General features: G+C 41.1%; 1 protein-coding gene across 1 annotated transcript in view; it reads right to left on the minus strand.

Annotated features, from left to right (window-relative positions):
- cntnap2a (contactin associated protein 2a) overlaps positions 1-17,250 on the minus strand; it is a 280,488-nt gene that overhangs the window by 148,808 nt on the left and 114,430 nt on the right. Inside the window, exons 2-3 of the mRNA XM_027274194.1 lie at positions 12,882-12,992; positions 227-420 (exon numbers count right to left, since the gene is read on the minus strand). Coding sequence (XP_027129995.1) covers positions 227-420; positions 12,882-12,992 — 305 coding nt within the window. The remainder of the gene's footprint in view (positions 1-226; positions 421-12,881; positions 12,993-17,250) is intronic.

Consider the following 17,250-nt stretch of genomic DNA (forward strand, 5'->3'; position numbering starts at 1 on the left):
GTTTACAGCGAAAATAATTCACAGGGGAAATAAAAAAATAAAACAATGCATGAAAATAACTTGGGATATGGTTACCTCCAGTTATCACCCAAAAACAAACCAAATATAGAGCTTTGTCTTTGATGGTCTTACTGTTTTTTAGTTCCCTATGCGATAGCCTGCAGCCATGGCCTATATGCACACACATATACGTATACCTACACACACACATTTCCTGTTCACTCACCCAAATGTTTCCGTCTTGGTGATAGGGTTTCCAGTTCCTTCCTGTGTCACTGTAGAGGAGACGATACCGCGTTGTCCAGTCGGAGCTACTGTAGCGGCCCTGCGTTGCTATGGCGCTCACCTGCTTTCTGGAACCCAGGTCCACCTGTAACCACTGGTAATGGTCACTGTCCAGAGGTGACCATCCACCAGCACCTGCAGAGTTAACGACATTTTTTTAATGAGTGAAAAGTGAGGCTATCTTCAAATTTCTTATATAACAGTATCTGTGAAATGTTTTAAAGTAAAATAGCTTTACCAAGATTTAAATACACAAAAAGCATATAATAAAAATATGGACTTTTTTTTCTTCAGTTTATCTTATAAGCAAAAACTATTGCACATACAGACTGAATTTCTGCTGTCCACAAGCAAAGAGGCAGCATGGTACCTTCAATAATGACATTGTACAAAGGGAATGTTGAGCTGTAGTCTATCCTATTATTAATGGTCAGTGTCCAGCAGATAGCAGCTCATACATTTGCTCCAAGACATCCACTAGAATAGCGTACGAGTCAAAATGTTTTATTAAGAGCTTTGCATACATGGCTGGAGCCTGCTGACTCTAAGGATGTTTCACAAGAATGTCAGAACACTCTTCTTCGGTATCAAATGATCATTCTCAAGAAAGCAGGTACCTCAACTTCTGAAGGAATGACATTAGTATGTATGATATTTCAGGATGGATTCTTTTTTTAATATTGGTATTCAAGACATAATGCCATTTTTTAAATGCTTAGCAAATGCTGTCATTCACATAACTCCAGATATGTTCAGTTTCATCTCAAAGATAAAGCTGACCAAGAATAAAACCAAGAATGTGAGCACAACATTAAAATTGTGTTACTGATGATACCCATTTATCACAAAGTACTTACACGGAGTAAAACACACCCCTAGATATGTAAATAAGGGAAAATGCAAATAGTCAAGCACAAATTCAATCCACTTCATACTGATAGTTACGTATGGGTGTCTTCACTTATTTCCAGCTAGGCTCTGGTTCAATATGTGCATATTTGAGTGCAAATTAAAGAAATAGATATTTCACTCTGGAGGAACATGCATTTTCATTTTCAGTGCACACATCTGTTGGAAAAGCTTTTTATCATGCGTCTCAAAAAAGACAATAGACACAGACTTAACTTGTTTAAAAATTTGAGAATGGAATTGTTTGACCTCCCCTTTACATTTTTGCATAGTGTTTATAAGGTTGTCAAATATATACCAAAAACAAAGTTCCCAAGTTGAAGTTCAAGTTGAAAGATGCACTAAAGTTGGAAAACCTTCTACCAAAGAGAAATATTGCTTTAAAGAAAATGACTATTTCTGAAAGCATCAAAGGAGAACGTTTCAATGCTATTTTCCCACGGCTACCCAGTGTCGACTGTTTCGTAATCAACTCAGTGGAAGTCAGCGTTCTTGTGCCAGCCTGAAATCTCATGGCTCTGCCTTCATTTCTAGAGAATCACTCATGTGTCCTCCAAAAGTTGTCCCCTCCTCACCTCACTGTGTCTACCTGAAGGCAGGGCCAAACTCCCCTGGACCTCGCTGGTTAAATGAGCCTCAGGTTAAATGATGCAGAAACAAAAAGAGCAAAGGAACTGCAAGACAGAAGGCAAAGAAAAATGCTGGACAGGATCCTACTGACCTGTTTTCATCTGCCATTATAACATAAGAGGAAAAACAGAGGCGTGATGCCAACACTGTATGTAGGCTACTGTGGGAGCAGTCAAACCAGTGGAAGAAATACAAAAAAAGCATGAAGGGTGGAAACACATGTAGAGACTAGTGCACACTGTTGCATTCATACACACACACACACACACACACACACCAAGCATTGACAGTGTATCAGTGCAGCAAAGAGCCGAGCCTGTGACAGAATGCAACTGTGAAATGATTATCGGGAAGACTGGGTGGTGGATGGACTGCAAACTGGCCATGTCACGGCCGTCTCCTTTGATTCTCTGTGATGGATTTTTTTCTGAAGGACACAAATACAGATAAAAAAAAGTGACGGGCTGAAAGCACAAGTGAAGAATAGTGGCTGATTTAAAAAATGACAGGGAAAGAGAGAAACCAGAAACATGTGGACGAGGTGAGAAAAAGGGAGATAGTAAGACCAAGAAAGCATGAGAGAGCAGGGAGAAGAGCACCAAGTGTAGTGGAGGAGGCATGAGCGATGATAGTCATATGATAAAATAGAGGGTGAGGCAGTTTGCGATGTATCCTCCCATGACAAAAATCCTATATCTTATCCAATTACAGAGCCATTACACCCCAGCCCTGGTCTTGACAGATAACCAGGGTCGTATCAGTGGAAACGTCAATACCTCAAAAACCCGTTGCAGCAAAGCCATTCCCTTGGGGGGATAAAACACTATCAAAAGGAGGACATGTGGCAGGGAGGAATTAGGTTAGGGAGGGTGATTGTGATAAGTAAACAGACAGTAGAAAATAAAGATTAAGAAAGCACATGGACAATGACCAAGGCAGTGTGACACTACAAATAAGATCGAAGGATGGGGTGTTTGAAAGACTAGTGAGAAGGTGTGTATTAAGGGGAGAAGCAGAAAAAATGAAAATGAGGGAGAGAAAGAGAGATGGATGAGGTGGGGAGGAGAAGGAGTGATGAGAGAGGTTTTTATGGCTCTGATATTGGGGAAGCCAGAGATGAGATAGCATGTGGATGGGATGGAGAGAAAAAAAAAAAAAGACCACAAAGGAAGAAATGTAGTTATGGTAAAGAAGGTGATAGATGAGGCCAAGAGTGAAGAGGGGATGGGGAACAGAGCAGAGTGAAAAGGATGAGAAACTTGAGAGAAAGAGATAAACTGAACCCATTCAACACTGAAAAGGGGACGCCATCATCAGGGAGCTAGACTGCAGGTGGGTTCAAATGACATGGAAGAGAAAGCAAAGATTGGAGAAGTTATGGGTAGAGTTCAGGACAATATGGGGAAGTGAGAGAGTAAAGTGGTTAGAATATATGTGCAATGTATTGGGCCGTTACTGCACATTTCTCAAAAATAGTGGTATATTGTAGAAGCGGGTTTGCAGCTAAAAGGATTTCAGTGTCAGTTCTTCTGAAAGTTGAGCCAAGATCTGTGGCTCTATTTCTGTAGCACGACTGACATACCCACACAATAAGTTGTCATAACAAGGCGTCTTCCTTTTCATTTGGAACGTCACCTCTGATGACAGATAACTGCTTGAGACATGTTAATGGCTGCATATGAAATTGTTTTTCTTCTAAATGAAATCATCCAGCGCAGGCTGACCTGGTATGCTGCCCTTTCATCCAACCCTGTGCTTCACAGTCACGCGCATTCACACTGTGAAAGTGCAAATCTAATTATCTACTGTTGGTCACTGAGAAACACGAAGTAAGCAGCTGTGACACTTTTGCACATTGTTTGAGGCCATTCAAACAGTCGTTACTGTTTGGTGGGAATCAAATTTGAAATCTCTAATGTCCTCTGCCCTGCAGTGCTACTTACAGTGACCACACTCCCACCACTAGTGCCACATCAGCAGGCATTCAAACTAAAAATTGAAAAAAACACACAAGGTTTGTGACAGGACTGCACATTTGTATCCCTTTTCTTCACCTCAGCAACTTCACACTTTCCAGATCTTCCATTCTAAACCTGCCTGCCAACTTTCTGGCCAGTCCCACGCCCATCTGTCTCTCAGTGGTGATAAGTCACACTCTGTATATAGTGTACCCACTAACACTGGCTTTCTCTCCAGATTGCTGTTTGCCTTCAAATGCTCCACCTGAACCTGCACATGCATCTGATTCCTGTACATGCTACCTCTGTTTAAACCTGCTGCTTTTACCTGTAAGTCCGTTTGTCTGCCATTATTTTGTATAGTCCCTTTTACACAACATGACTGGGCCTTCTTCCCGGCTGCTTGTAAAAAATCTATTACAGATGTGTTGTCGATTTAAGAAACTGTGAGAGTTGCAATGGTAAAACTATTTTAACATTAGAATTACAACATTTAAAGCCAGATTAGATTGTTTTACAAAGACAATGTCGTCTCTTTACCAGAGCTCTGCAGTTTTACTAAAATGAATGAAGAGACTGCGTTTTTGAAGAAGTGCTTCTGTCTGTTAAAAGGGTGAATGAAAGGACAGGGTGACGGCAAGGGAAAAAGGGTTGAAGAGGACGGATGCAGTAGAAGGCATGTTGAGGTTATAAGGTTACCAGAACTAACAGATGGGAATGAGAGAGACACAGATAGATTGAAAAGTCTATAGAGACATAAAGGTTCAAAAGATCGTGCAAGTGAAGACAGGCAAAAAAAAAAGAAAAAGCAATGAGACAAGAGAGCTGTGGTCTAAAGAGCTTGATGTTAGAGGTCAGGGGAGGGACAAGGGACACGAATAAAGGATGGAAGGGGGGAAAAAAAAAGAAGTGACCGGAGAAGTGAGATGGGCAAGCGCTGTCATAGATTGGAGAGGAAGGTAAAGGGCTGGAAAAAGAAGAACAGATGAGAGGTGAGAGGGGAGGAGGGGCAGCTGACAGAGGTTAGGAGGGGGGGGTGAAGAGTGATATATTAAAAAAAAAGAACAGAGGTGCAGTGAAAGGTGAAAGCCGGAGGGAGAAAGGGGAGAAGCGAGAAGAGGTTGACAGAATAAAGTGGAGATGGAGGAGCAGGCTGGCAGTGGGGGAATGGAAGATGAGAGAGCGAGAGTGGGCGAACATCGGCGAAAGAAAGGAGGAGGAAAAAAAGAAGGATAAAAGGGAGAGGGTGGAGCGTCGGGGGAATGTCGCTGTTCTCTCACCTGTCACACACACAGATGTTTGGGAAGGAGAGGAAGAGCAGGTGGAGGATAGGAGAGAGAACAAGGGAGCAGAGAAGGTCAAAGAAACCACCTCAGAGGAAGAAAAGGAGAACGAAAAATAACAGAAAAAGATCAGGCGATAGAGCTCAGGACAAAGGATGGAGAATAAGAGCAATTCAAGACGAAGACAAAGTGAATAAAGCATCGCAAGGAAAGGAAGGTTAAATCTAGAGGAGCACTGCCACCTAGATTTTTCTCTATTTAACCTGATAAAAGTTTTGAACATACTGCTGATACCATGTTGCTTTTTGTATAATAAACACAGAGCATCCATTCATGTGTGAGTGTGATTTTGGACTTTTCTACACCAAGGGATTAAGTAGAGAAATGAAACAATGGATAAAAACACACATTTACATGTCATTTATTTGTCCAAATAAGATTATGCTGAAATATGGCTGAGTTAATCAATTAATCTGCCACATTTTCAATGTTTGAATCAATTTGTTCAGTCTTTAATGAACCAAAAAAACAAAAAACAAACAAACAACAAATATTCACTGGCTCAGCATTCTTCCCCTTGAGGATTTGGTGTTTTCTCCTGTTTGTTTGTATCTTTTAAATTAAAAAAAAAAGTTTTGGACTGTTGGTTGACAACAAAACCAAGTTAAAGAGGCACCCTGGCCTCTGGGAATCTATTTGACGTGGTATTGACTGGATCGATACAAAATGACAGATTAATTAATAATAGCCCAGTCCGGCAGATTGAACATATTCTAATGAACATAAAAAAGGCAAAAAATCCAATTAGATTTTCTCACACCAGGGAAATTCACTGGTATTGATGATATTCATTTGCAATTTATCAGCCCATTCTGCAATGGCTTAAAATCAGTCTGTAGGGAACATCTCTATCCTGTATGGCTACTCGACAGTACACCCAGTTCCTGTGGCAACAGTGATGCTGGTCTTAGAAATCAGATTAATCTGCTACCTGAAAGGTACCCAGGTGAAACTGTCCCTGTGCAATGCCCTTCACAGGGTCTGTACTGGCCAAATGGAATTCAAACTGAGAGGATCCTTTTGAGATAAAACAGCCAACAGAGAACGACAAACATTGCTGAGATCTCTCCAAGCTTGCAAAACAAGGTTTAAGCTATCTGTGATGACACAGATAACCCAGCACTGTAGCAGTGGTAGCACAGTTGGAATCATACTGATATTTGTGCTGATTATAACCACAAATATTCTCACACAAAAACATGTAGTTCAGATAAATGTATATATGCACACACACAGAGGGGAAACAACAGTTTTTATCAATTGTTCCGTTTTTTCTGTAGCATAAAAGCAGTGTCTGTAGGCTGCAAAGTGACCATAGAAGGCTAGTTATTGCCCATTTTTCACAGAGAGAAAAACAATAACAATGAACATACAGTAAAAGCTGCAAAAAGTCATCTTGGGAACAGGGAGGGGGTGGGGGGCATAGATATATACCACCAGCAATGTGCTGACTAAGGAAAGGCAGTGGAACATAATGGAGAGAAAATCAAATCTAGAAGCACCCCATGGGAACCACTGCCAAAAAAGGTTGTCTTTTAAAACTGTCAACTAGTGCAATCTATGTGGATATTTTTCTGCGTATCACATCTTACACATCACATCAGTTCAAACTGTTTGAGAAACCCTCAGCTATGTGTCATTAGACCGAACCACAGGCAAGATATGAAAGCTCACTTTAGTTGCTTTGAACTTGAATCAAACAGTGTTCCAAGTTGAAGCCCCATCTTTTCTGTGCTCTGTTCACGCTGTCAAGTTGACTCCATCCTCTGTTGTTTTTATTGGACATACAGATGATCAGAGCTCCCATAATTGGACAGGTCACAGAGCTGCCCAACATGAAAACATACATATATAATACAGAATGCGTGTATAATCTACAGAAAGATAAAATGTGGCCTGGAGTGTGAGCATCTGTGTATGTCTGTTTGATGATGATGACAAAAGCGATCCTTTACAGCCCAGCAGGGGAAAAAATTTGGTTTAAATTCAACTGCCTCACTGGATAAATGCTTTTTACAGAACTAATGGTAGAAAATGAGTCAGACCAAGAGAAGAAAAGAGTGAACGGTGGAGAAAAGCACAAAGGAACAAGTGAGTGAAAGTGACTGAGAGAGTACAAAAAAAGAGATAAGGATTTACAAAACACAGAGGTAAAGACCTGAGTTCTGAGAGTGAGTAATGGAGAGACAGAGTGATTTTGGACGAGTGAAGAGCAGCAAGTGACAGGCATGACACACAAAAGTGACAGTGGCAAAGCAGAGCATCAAACAAGAGAACATCTCTCCTCTGTCTTACTCTCAGTGTGGGAGAGTGTGTGGGCGCGCACACATACCAGAATCTGTTTCTGCGCATGCGGATTTGAAGACTTTTGAGGCTCTGCATGTGCTTCTGCACCCGAGAGAACATGCGTGAGAATATGTTCATCAAAGTTGCCGCTTTTCATTCAAAACCACATTAACACAAAGTATAACATCTTAATTAATTAAGATGCTAGGCCGCCGGAAAAAGGAAGCAGAGAGAAAACAGCTGGTTAGCCCTCTGCTAGTACTTCATCTTTCTGTCATGGAGCAAAGGGAGCGGATGGAGACAGAGTAATTTAATTAGGAGCGGACCGCCATTATCGATGGATGACTGCAACGGCTCGAGACATCAAACAACTTTGCCAGATGACAGAGAGTGAAAAGCAATGCATGGAAAGGGAGTGGGAATCTGGTTAATTGTGCAGCAAGTCAGAGCGCAGTTGCACTGTCGTACTGTGACATCCTGTGTTTGAATAAGGAGGGATACAGTGCAACTTCTTAAAACTTTGGGAAAACTTTTAAAAGCATGTATCAGGGTGAGAATGTCAGAGAAGAAAAAATAGATAATGAGGTCTGGGAAGAAAGAAAAAGGGACAGGCTGAGAGAATGAAGTGTGGGATTGAGAATGTTACTGTGGAAAATAGAAAAGTGTATGGAGAGAAAATGAGATGGAGAGGGAGAAAGGGATGGGAGACAAGGACGTGATGGAAGGTGGAGAGGGATCAGGCGGAGTGGAGGAGAGAGAAACACGGGGGAAGAAGGATAAGCAGAGAGAAAGGGGGAGAAAAGAAAATGGAATATAAAGATCAGTGGCCACGTGTTTGTGATTAGCGGCCCAATCTCATGCTTGGGCACGTCTGCGCAGCACAGAAACGTGGGCACACGTGCACGCTCACATGCACATGTGCCTACAGGAATATTCACACACAATCAGTTCACCCATTCCTCTCTCGCTTCCTTCACAAACAGAAGGTATTCATTGCTCTCCCGTGTGCCGAAGCCCAAATCACTTTCGGACAAGTATTTTATGAATGAAGGCTATGTAAAAATAAATTATCATCAAGAACAGTTTCCATGGTGGCAGAGGTAATAATATGCACAGACATGAAAATCTAATTTATACTTTTTTTGTGATTACATAAGACTTTAAAATGCTCTGTAAAATCCGAAACTGAATTCCAGTATTTGCACAATCTTGCTGCTCCTCGCTAATCTTCGATTCCTTAATCCTTTTCTCTGTTCTCCCTCTTCCAAGAACTCCTTTTTCACCACATCTTCCGTTACTCCTCACCTACTCTCTCCATTTTTTCCCACACACCTGTATCCTCCTCTCTCCTTTTGCTGTCACCCTCTCTATGCCTCTTCTATTTTAACCTGTATCCACAGGGCATCTGTCTTAAGCTGGCAGTACTGCACACAGCCTTGTGTGAGGTGCAGATCACAGCTCATGTGGTTGCTATGTGACTATTGAAATCCCATTTGGAGCGCATCAATCTTTTGTTAAAAGTTAAAACAGAAATCTTTAAACATTTTCTGGCATACAAATTCCCATGACCAAAGCAGTGAAGCAGAATTGTCAAAAGGTCATGTGTATTTGAGTATGGCATGTTTTTACAATCTGTTCTTGAAGGCGCATTCTACCATTTCTAAAACGTCATTGTCATTTTTTTTAGTCAGTCACTGAACCAAGAAAATTACTGACCTCACCTGAGAAATCTTGGGTCGGACATGGACGCTACAAATTTTGGGACCTTGGATATTGAAAGACATTAGTGTTTACCAGGAGCTGAAAGGCCTAAGACACTATTAAAAATATGCTATTTAGTTGCATCATAAGTGTTTCTGTCCAGGGTTTTTTGAGCTTGATGCATACTAGGCACTAAAACGAAGATAATTTGGCCTCTGCAGCATTCATTTTGGTCATATTGTTAAGCTGTCACATCTTTCAGCCTCAAACCTACTCATCCTATTTGGTTGAGAAACTGAATTTGAGATGTGAGGAAAACATTTGTCTCTAGACTGTATTAACTGTCATTTTATCACTCTCTGGCTGTCCCTAACTGTCTCTCTTCCTTTCTCTCAAACTCTTCCCAGCGCTCTCTGTCCAAACAGACCAAAGCATTCTGGTTGCAAGCGAGCAGTCTTACATTTCCCTCTGTCTGACACTCTGAGATGTGTAGGGTCTCATACACCAGCGCCAAGGCAAGACAGTGAGGAGGTGGGAGAATGTACATGTAAGGGAGAGTAGAGGAGTCGTGAGAAAAGAGGGGAAGAAAAGGATGAGCAGAGGTCAAGGAATGATTGAAATGAAGTTGAGAGAAGGGGAAAGAAAGAAAGAAACAGAGGGAATAGGTGGATGGAGAGAGGAGATCGAGATGGGTGGTGAGAATATAAGAGATAGAGAAAGGGAGATGAAAAAGAGATGATGAGTGCACAGAAACAAATGAAGTGTCTTTATCACTCTGTTGTCTTTAAAATCCAAAGGGATACACTGTTCCTGATTGAGTTATCCTACCACTTAAATGATAATGAAAATAAAAATATAGCTCATACAGCTAAATGTTATGATAGAGAACAGCAATTGACAATTAGACTGTGCCAGTCTTAAATAAGATGGTGTCATTTTCTAAACACAGTAACAGCTTGAGAGTGATTCTGTTTTTCAAGCAAAGACAAAAAAACATTTAGTGTTATGATGATGAGTCTGTTGGTGTAGAATGTGTTTAGTTTTCAGGAGCCAGACACGGGACATTTACAAGCTCTCTCTTCCAAACAAACACATAAATAAAGCAACGTGCACAAGCTAATTCCTGTTTATACATTTATACACATATGCCCACAAACATATTCTGCATGAATGATGTGTGTGTGTGTGTTAGACAGCAGTCACATGAACAAGCAGGGTAGGTACTAGGGGCCTGGTGGCTGGCATACAGCAGACAGCAGCCTGCCGGAAATTCATTATGGCATCATTTCACCCCTCACTTCCACTCACACACTGGAATGTGCACCCAGAAATGGATATGCATACAGGCGCACACACCCTAACACACACATCCCTATAACCTAAAACTCTAATAGCTGTCAGCATTCACAACACAAGCTTAATATGAGAAGTGTGTCCCATTGATTTTGTGCCTTTTCTGTTACATAGCACTGGGAGACTGGAGTAGATTGGCTTTTCAGCACACACTCCATGCCACTTGTGGCACATTTGGCTGCCAATGTAGTTGCTTGGAGGCATGAAGTTGCAATCTTGTGTTTTTTTGTGATTGCACATACACTGTATGTGTGTGAGTAGTTCTTTGCTGCTTTTCATGAATAAATGTGCAAGTGGGCACAATCCTTTTCTTTTTTTGTTTTTTTTTTTGTCAATGTTAAGCAATACAGCCACTAGATGGCAGCTCACACAGTTTCCTTTGCTACAGTCCAATTCACTCAATTCACTTCAATTTCATTTAAATCTTCCTACTTCTGAAGTAACTGTTTCTCAATATGCATAGACAGTTTAACACCATGCTGATGTTTTGAATTGCTCACCAACTCCCTAAATCTCCATTGCATTCCATTTTTAAATTTCTTTGTTGTATCCTACAGTCGTGCATCGCTAATTTCCGGAGGTGTTGCTTTATGTTTTTTTCTGTATCTGTAAGCTTTCACAAAACAAAAGTTTTGTCCATATCTGTATGTAATGATGAGCAAAAATGAGACCGTAGAGTGTTTGTGTAAATGCAAATGTGTCACTTGCAAGCTTGATTGATTACTTGTGTCCTTGTATGGACATATTTTGTATTCTGTGTTAGAAATGTCATGCTTATTTCAATTTTGAGCAGATGAATGCAATTTGTTTTTTGTTGTCTTTTTAAAGAAAAAAAAGAGAAGCTGATTTTATAACACAAAACTAATCCAATCCTCTTGAAGAAATGTTTCCTGCAGAACTTCTGTGTCTTCCTTTTCCCCCTTTAATTTTAGCTTCCACCTGTCATATTCTGTATGCTAACAAGGTATTGACCTCATCATCCCAGCGCTGTGTTATCCTCTAGAGGACACAAAGACATAAAGAATGAGGTGAAGTTTTATAGCCTTTTCCCTCATTTCCCCTCACTGCTTTAAATATGTATCCATCTTTAGACATTTAACATTAAGTCAACACGCAATAGAGTTTGTCAGTTTGTTGTTTATCAAAGTGGCGGTCCAGACTGTCAAATACTGTTTTTTGGATCACCGAGAATTGGAGATGTGTGAGAACTAGGTCTCAGTGGAACATGTTTGGCTTCTAATTACATGTCAAAACTGGCAGGTAGCGAAAAAGCGAGAGAACAGAGTAGTTCTTTTTTTGGCAGTAGAGTTGTTCACTGCTAAACAGTACAGAGACAGTGCAACGTCTATGGGTTTATTCATGCCAAAGGGTTCCACCATTGTGTTTTAAGAATTTTAACCACCTGTACAAGGCATTTAGTCTGGATAATAAATCTTCTAATTATTTCTTAGACATGAGCAAATCTGCCTTGGGTTCACAACATATCACATTCTGTTCAGCCCAAATTAAAACATTTTCTTGAATGAGTGATGGGACAGTGGGTAGATTGATCTGCATTATTCAGAAGTGCTTATTCCAGGAAACTAGTCCCTAATAGAAAATACAATACTGGACTAAATGACTTCATTCAGACATTGTGTAAATGCATTTAACAGTGTCTATGTGTCACTGTAGCTTTTCTATACAACAACAATCCCCAGGGAACAGGATTTCTAAGCTTTAGCCGTTCCCAGAGGACCACCATCCCTTGAGGAGATTGATTAAAAGAAAGCATGTGGGGAAAGCAGGCACAAGCTGTATATTTACACTCATCCATTATCACCACTGTTGACAAGTCAGTCTTTATTTCTTTCCGTTTTTTCTTTTTCTCTTGTTGGTGGGTGTCACTGTTAAAGTAGGGGCAGTCCTGTCCTCTCTCAACAATAATTCTATTGGTATGATTAAACACACCAGATTACCTTGCTGGCTCTGAGCTCTGTTGCCTCAGCTTTAGTGTGACTATATTAGATGGAAAAGTATGAATTATTAATTTTATAAACATAGAGGGGTGTAATTGTCTGGCCCTATCTCTTTCTGCTGTGGACTGATGTGGAAATGAGCTCCAGTCTGAGTCACTGAGATAATGACTGGAGCTGAGGGAGAAAGAGAAAGAGGGGAGGGAGAAAGATAGAAAAGAAGTAAAAGGAGAGAGATGGAAGAGAGGAGGAGGCTGAGAGCAGCTGTGCAGCATGATGAAGCATGCCACTCTCTGAAGGCTTGGACATTTACCTCTCAGTGTGTCATTGCTAAAATCATTCATAAATATGTATGCACAAATATTTCCTTTTTTCTCTGTCTGGACCATTAGTATATGTATAGTGAGAGCGCATTCACATCAGCATGTTTTTTGTGTGTCTTTGTACATGTTTGTGCCTACCTCCTCTCCTGTTGAGCTTAGCATATCCGGGTGCATATCCATTTGAGAAGACAGACGAGCTGGTGAAGGCTGTGTGGGCCAAAGGGGAGGCTAGAGCCTCGTCACACTTCTCTGTGTAGAGAGAAAGAATATAAAGACCCAGGGAGAGAGAAAGAAGCAGAACAGGGGAAGAGAAAAAAAAGAAAGAGAATAGAGGAACAATTGGAGAGTTGGGAATAACAGGAGGAGAAGGGAAGAGAAAAAAAAGCAAAATTAGTATTAGCAAAACATTAGTATATTTTATGTGAATTGGAGAATGTGTTCATGAAGTACACTGCTTAAAAAAATGAAAGGAACACTTTGAAAACACATCAGATCTCAATAGGATAAGAAATCACGCTGGATATCTTTCCTGATATGGACTGGGCAATGTGTATACAACATAATGACCAAGAGGTGTTCTATTGGATTTAGTTCAGTCGAGCATAGGGGTGAGTCAATGGTATCAGTTCCTTCATCCTCTAGGAACTGCCTGCATACTCTCGCCACATGAGGCTGGGAATTGTCGTGCACCAGAAAGAACCCAGGACCCACTGCACCAGCGTAGGGTCTGACAATGGGTCCAAGAATTTCAGCAGTCAGGGTTCCGTTGTCTAACCTGTAGAGGTCTGTGCGTCCTTCCAGGGTTATGCCTCCCCAGATAATCACTGACCCACCACCAAACCGGTCATGCTGAATGATGTTGCAGGCAGCATAGCATTCTCCACAGCGTCTCCAGACCTGTTCACGTCTATCACATGTGCTCAGGTTGAACCTGCTCTCATCTGTGAAATCACAGGGCGCCAGTGGCGGACCTGCCAATTCTGGTGATCTGTGGTAAATGCCAGTCGAGCTCCATGGTGCCGGGCGGTGAGCACAGGGTCCACTACAGGATGTCGGGCCCTCAGGCCACCCTCATGAAGTCTGTTTCTGATTGTTTGGTCAGAGACATTCACACCAGTGGCCTCCTGAAGGTCATTTTGTAGGGCTCTGACAGTGTTCATCCTGTTCCTCCTTGCACAAAGGAAACCAGAAACCGGTCCTGCTGTCCTGTTCCTCCTTGCACAAAGGAAACCAGAAACCGGTCCTGCTGGTGGGTTAAGGACCGTCTACGGCCCTGTCCAGCTCTCCTAGACAGCTCTGCATGTCTCCTGGAATCTCCTCCATGCTCTTGAGACTGTGCTGGGAGACACAGCAAACCTTCTGGCAATGGCACATCTTGATGTGCCACCCTGGAGGAGTTGGACTACCTGTGTAACCTCTGTAGGGTCCAGGTACTGCACCATGCTACCAGTAGTGACACTGACCCTAGCCAAATGCAAAACTGATGAGAAATTGGGCAGAAAAGATGAGCAGGTAAAAAATGTCAGCAGCCTCCACCTGCAAAACCATTTCTATTTTCGGGGTTGTCACAGATGAAAATGATTAACAATCCCCCCAGCTACTTATCTGACAAGATCAATATCCCAGAAGTTGAATTGACTTGATGCTATACTCTGATTAAAAAGTGTTCCTTTCATTTTGAGCAGTGTAGTTTTCAGCAATTCTACATTGCAAAACTGTTAATTAAATAAATTATTTCTAAGATAAGATCTCCTTAACTCAATTCAAGTACTCTCAGTAGAAAAATCTGAATTCTATTTATTTTTACATGGTTTGTAACCATGACTTCAGACTTGCTCACAAAAGAGGAAACACAACCATAGTCAGAGGTTTGAATGAAGCTGTTTGTGGATCAAAAACCAAGTCAGGTCAGTCAGACTTGAACACAGGGGCATTCAAAACATCTCGTCAGTGCACTCACAAGAGTGCAATGCAAAATATCAACACACCATAACAAGCAACCTGGCCTTGACCAGATGCAGATGCATAAATTGATTCAGAGGAAAGGAAAAAAAAAACAGGAAAGAGATATGTGAAACAAGTTCAACCCTGGACTGCTCCAGTCCCATGAGATCAGATTTAACAATCAAGGGTCTGATAATTCTTATGCTGCATTTGCATGGATTCAGGCAGATGGTGGATGGCAGACTGACTAGAACAACTTCTAGACGGCACAGGAAAAACAATCCGAATGGCAAGACAGCAAAACAAAACACGTGTGATGATATGTTGCTATGGTGATGTCATACTGTTTATGGAATGCAATAAAATGTATTAATTTATGTAACTTCACATCATCCAGATCACCCATGTCTATGCTATGTAACATCCAGTTGGATGTCGATGGCAGCGCTGAGAGTGTAATGCTGTCTTCACAGGTCTACCAAAAAAGCTGAGGGAGCAGCTGATTCTGCTGCTCACTAAGACCAGGCGAATGGATCAGATCACTCCAGGTCTCTTTACACTGGCTCTCCTGTTTGTCAAAAAGGTTGTACTGTTGGTTTATAAAGCACTGATGGTCTGGTGTGCTGGCCTTCAGCAATCACATATGAAAAAAAAAAGAAGAAAGAAAATTAAAAAATACAGTTCTCTCAATTCTTAGGTCTTTTGAATTGGTTGAATGCAGGACTTTCAGGGTTTGTTTTGTTCAAAACCTTTCTGCATGTGCTTTTTATAGTCTTTTTATTGCCTTGTTTTTCCATTTATAACTTATCTTATTGCCTTTATGTCTTATGTAAAGCACTGAATTGCCTTGCCGTTGAGGTACAATACAAATAAATCTGCCTTGCCGTGACTCACATACTGTATTATCAATTCTGTTGAACCCCTTGGCTTTTCACTGATGTTTGGGACAGTTTGGGATATATACTATTTGCTGTGGCCATGTGTGATATGAAGACAACTGTGACTATGGTTTTGTTATCAAGGCAAGATCAGTGCTGTACAGTAAAGCCCTGCTTTTTTCTGTGCAACAGTGTGTTTTTTATTCACCTCCTGCGGTACATTTATGGATATTATATATTACCACAATATAATGCTAGAATGTTATGGTTGTTGTATAAGTTTAAAATGCTCCTGTGTAATTAATTCATCATTTAAAATAATGCAACAGCTTTATGGTGGCCTTCTCCACAGCATATACACATGCAAATGTCCACCTGTTCAGCTGGATGAACTCTGGATCCAGTGACTTGGAGTAGCCAAAGAAAATAGTCAGAAAGAGTAGTAGTGCTGACCAGTCCAAGCTGACCTCAATATCAACTCACAACCCTGAGCACTCAAAGCACAGAAATCCAAGAAAGCAACTACAGAAATAGTAGGAGGCACATAAAGGCAGCAAAATTCACCTCAGACAAATACACAAATATATTCTTGACACACACATACGCATAGAGTCATGGAGTCAGTTTGCTTTCTCTCTCTCAATTCGCCCCTTTCACTCGCTCATGAACACAAACACACTCTTTCAGTACATTAGGTTTTACGTAGAGAGAAAGTGTGAATGGTCTGTCAGGCCAGGTAGAAGCAGTCAATAGATTTTTTGTCTAGCTCCACTGTTTGTGTGCATGGGTGTTTGTGTGTGTGTGAACCTCTGTGCGTGTGTACAGTATCTACATGTGTCTGCAGTGCAGTGTGTGTGAAAGTCAAAGCCGTGTTACTTGTTTAGGCTGTTGGCTTATTAGACATATTGCTTTGTGTCACAGGTGGGCCCACAAGGAAAAAAATAGCATTATCAACACCTGATAATGTATGTGTGTATGTGTTTTCTATATGGAAGGGGTAATGGTCTGCAGCCTCCCTCTTGGCATGGAAGAGAGGTCCATATGTTACATCCCTGCCTGTTTTGACAGGTGGCACACACACTCACACATGTATTCCATTATAAACATACAAAAAAATAATGAGGTCTCTGCACACACACTCTTGTGCAGTAGTAAAATCCACTAGGAAGCATTAGATAAGCAAGCTCATCACTAAGGACATGAACACTGATGTGCACTACACTGTTTTGCAAATAAAAGACTTCCATGCACACAAAAGGTTTATTCTACCTTAAATTTCGTTTACAAATTTGTTAAAATATGTGTTAGTGAGCAGTTCTCCATTGCCAAGATAATCCATCCACCTGACAGGTGTGACATATCCAGAGCAAAAAGCATGATTATGGCACAGGTGTGCTTATTGGACAGGTCACAAAAGAAAGACACTCTAAAATGTGCAGTTTTATCTTGGGGAAAAAAAGATCATTTGGCAGTGACAACAGCTCAGTTCCATTTAATGTCCCAGTAACAGTGACAGTGAACCAGTATACACAATAGACCTTGCCTAAATGGAATGCAGCTATCATTGATACACATTAGTTTCCTGTTATGACATGTCAAAACGTCTGCTGTGTAATGAGTACATTTGTTTTCTAGTATTCTTCTGACTTACTTACCCTGATATTTCTTGGTATGCAAAAAAAAAG

This window comes from Larimichthys crocea, chromosome XXIII, assembly GCF_000972845.2.
Source record: "Larimichthys crocea isolate SSNF chromosome XXIII, L_crocea_2.0, whole genome shotgun sequence".
NCBI classification, from domain to species: Eukaryota; Metazoa; Chordata; class Actinopteri; family Sciaenidae; genus Larimichthys; species Larimichthys crocea.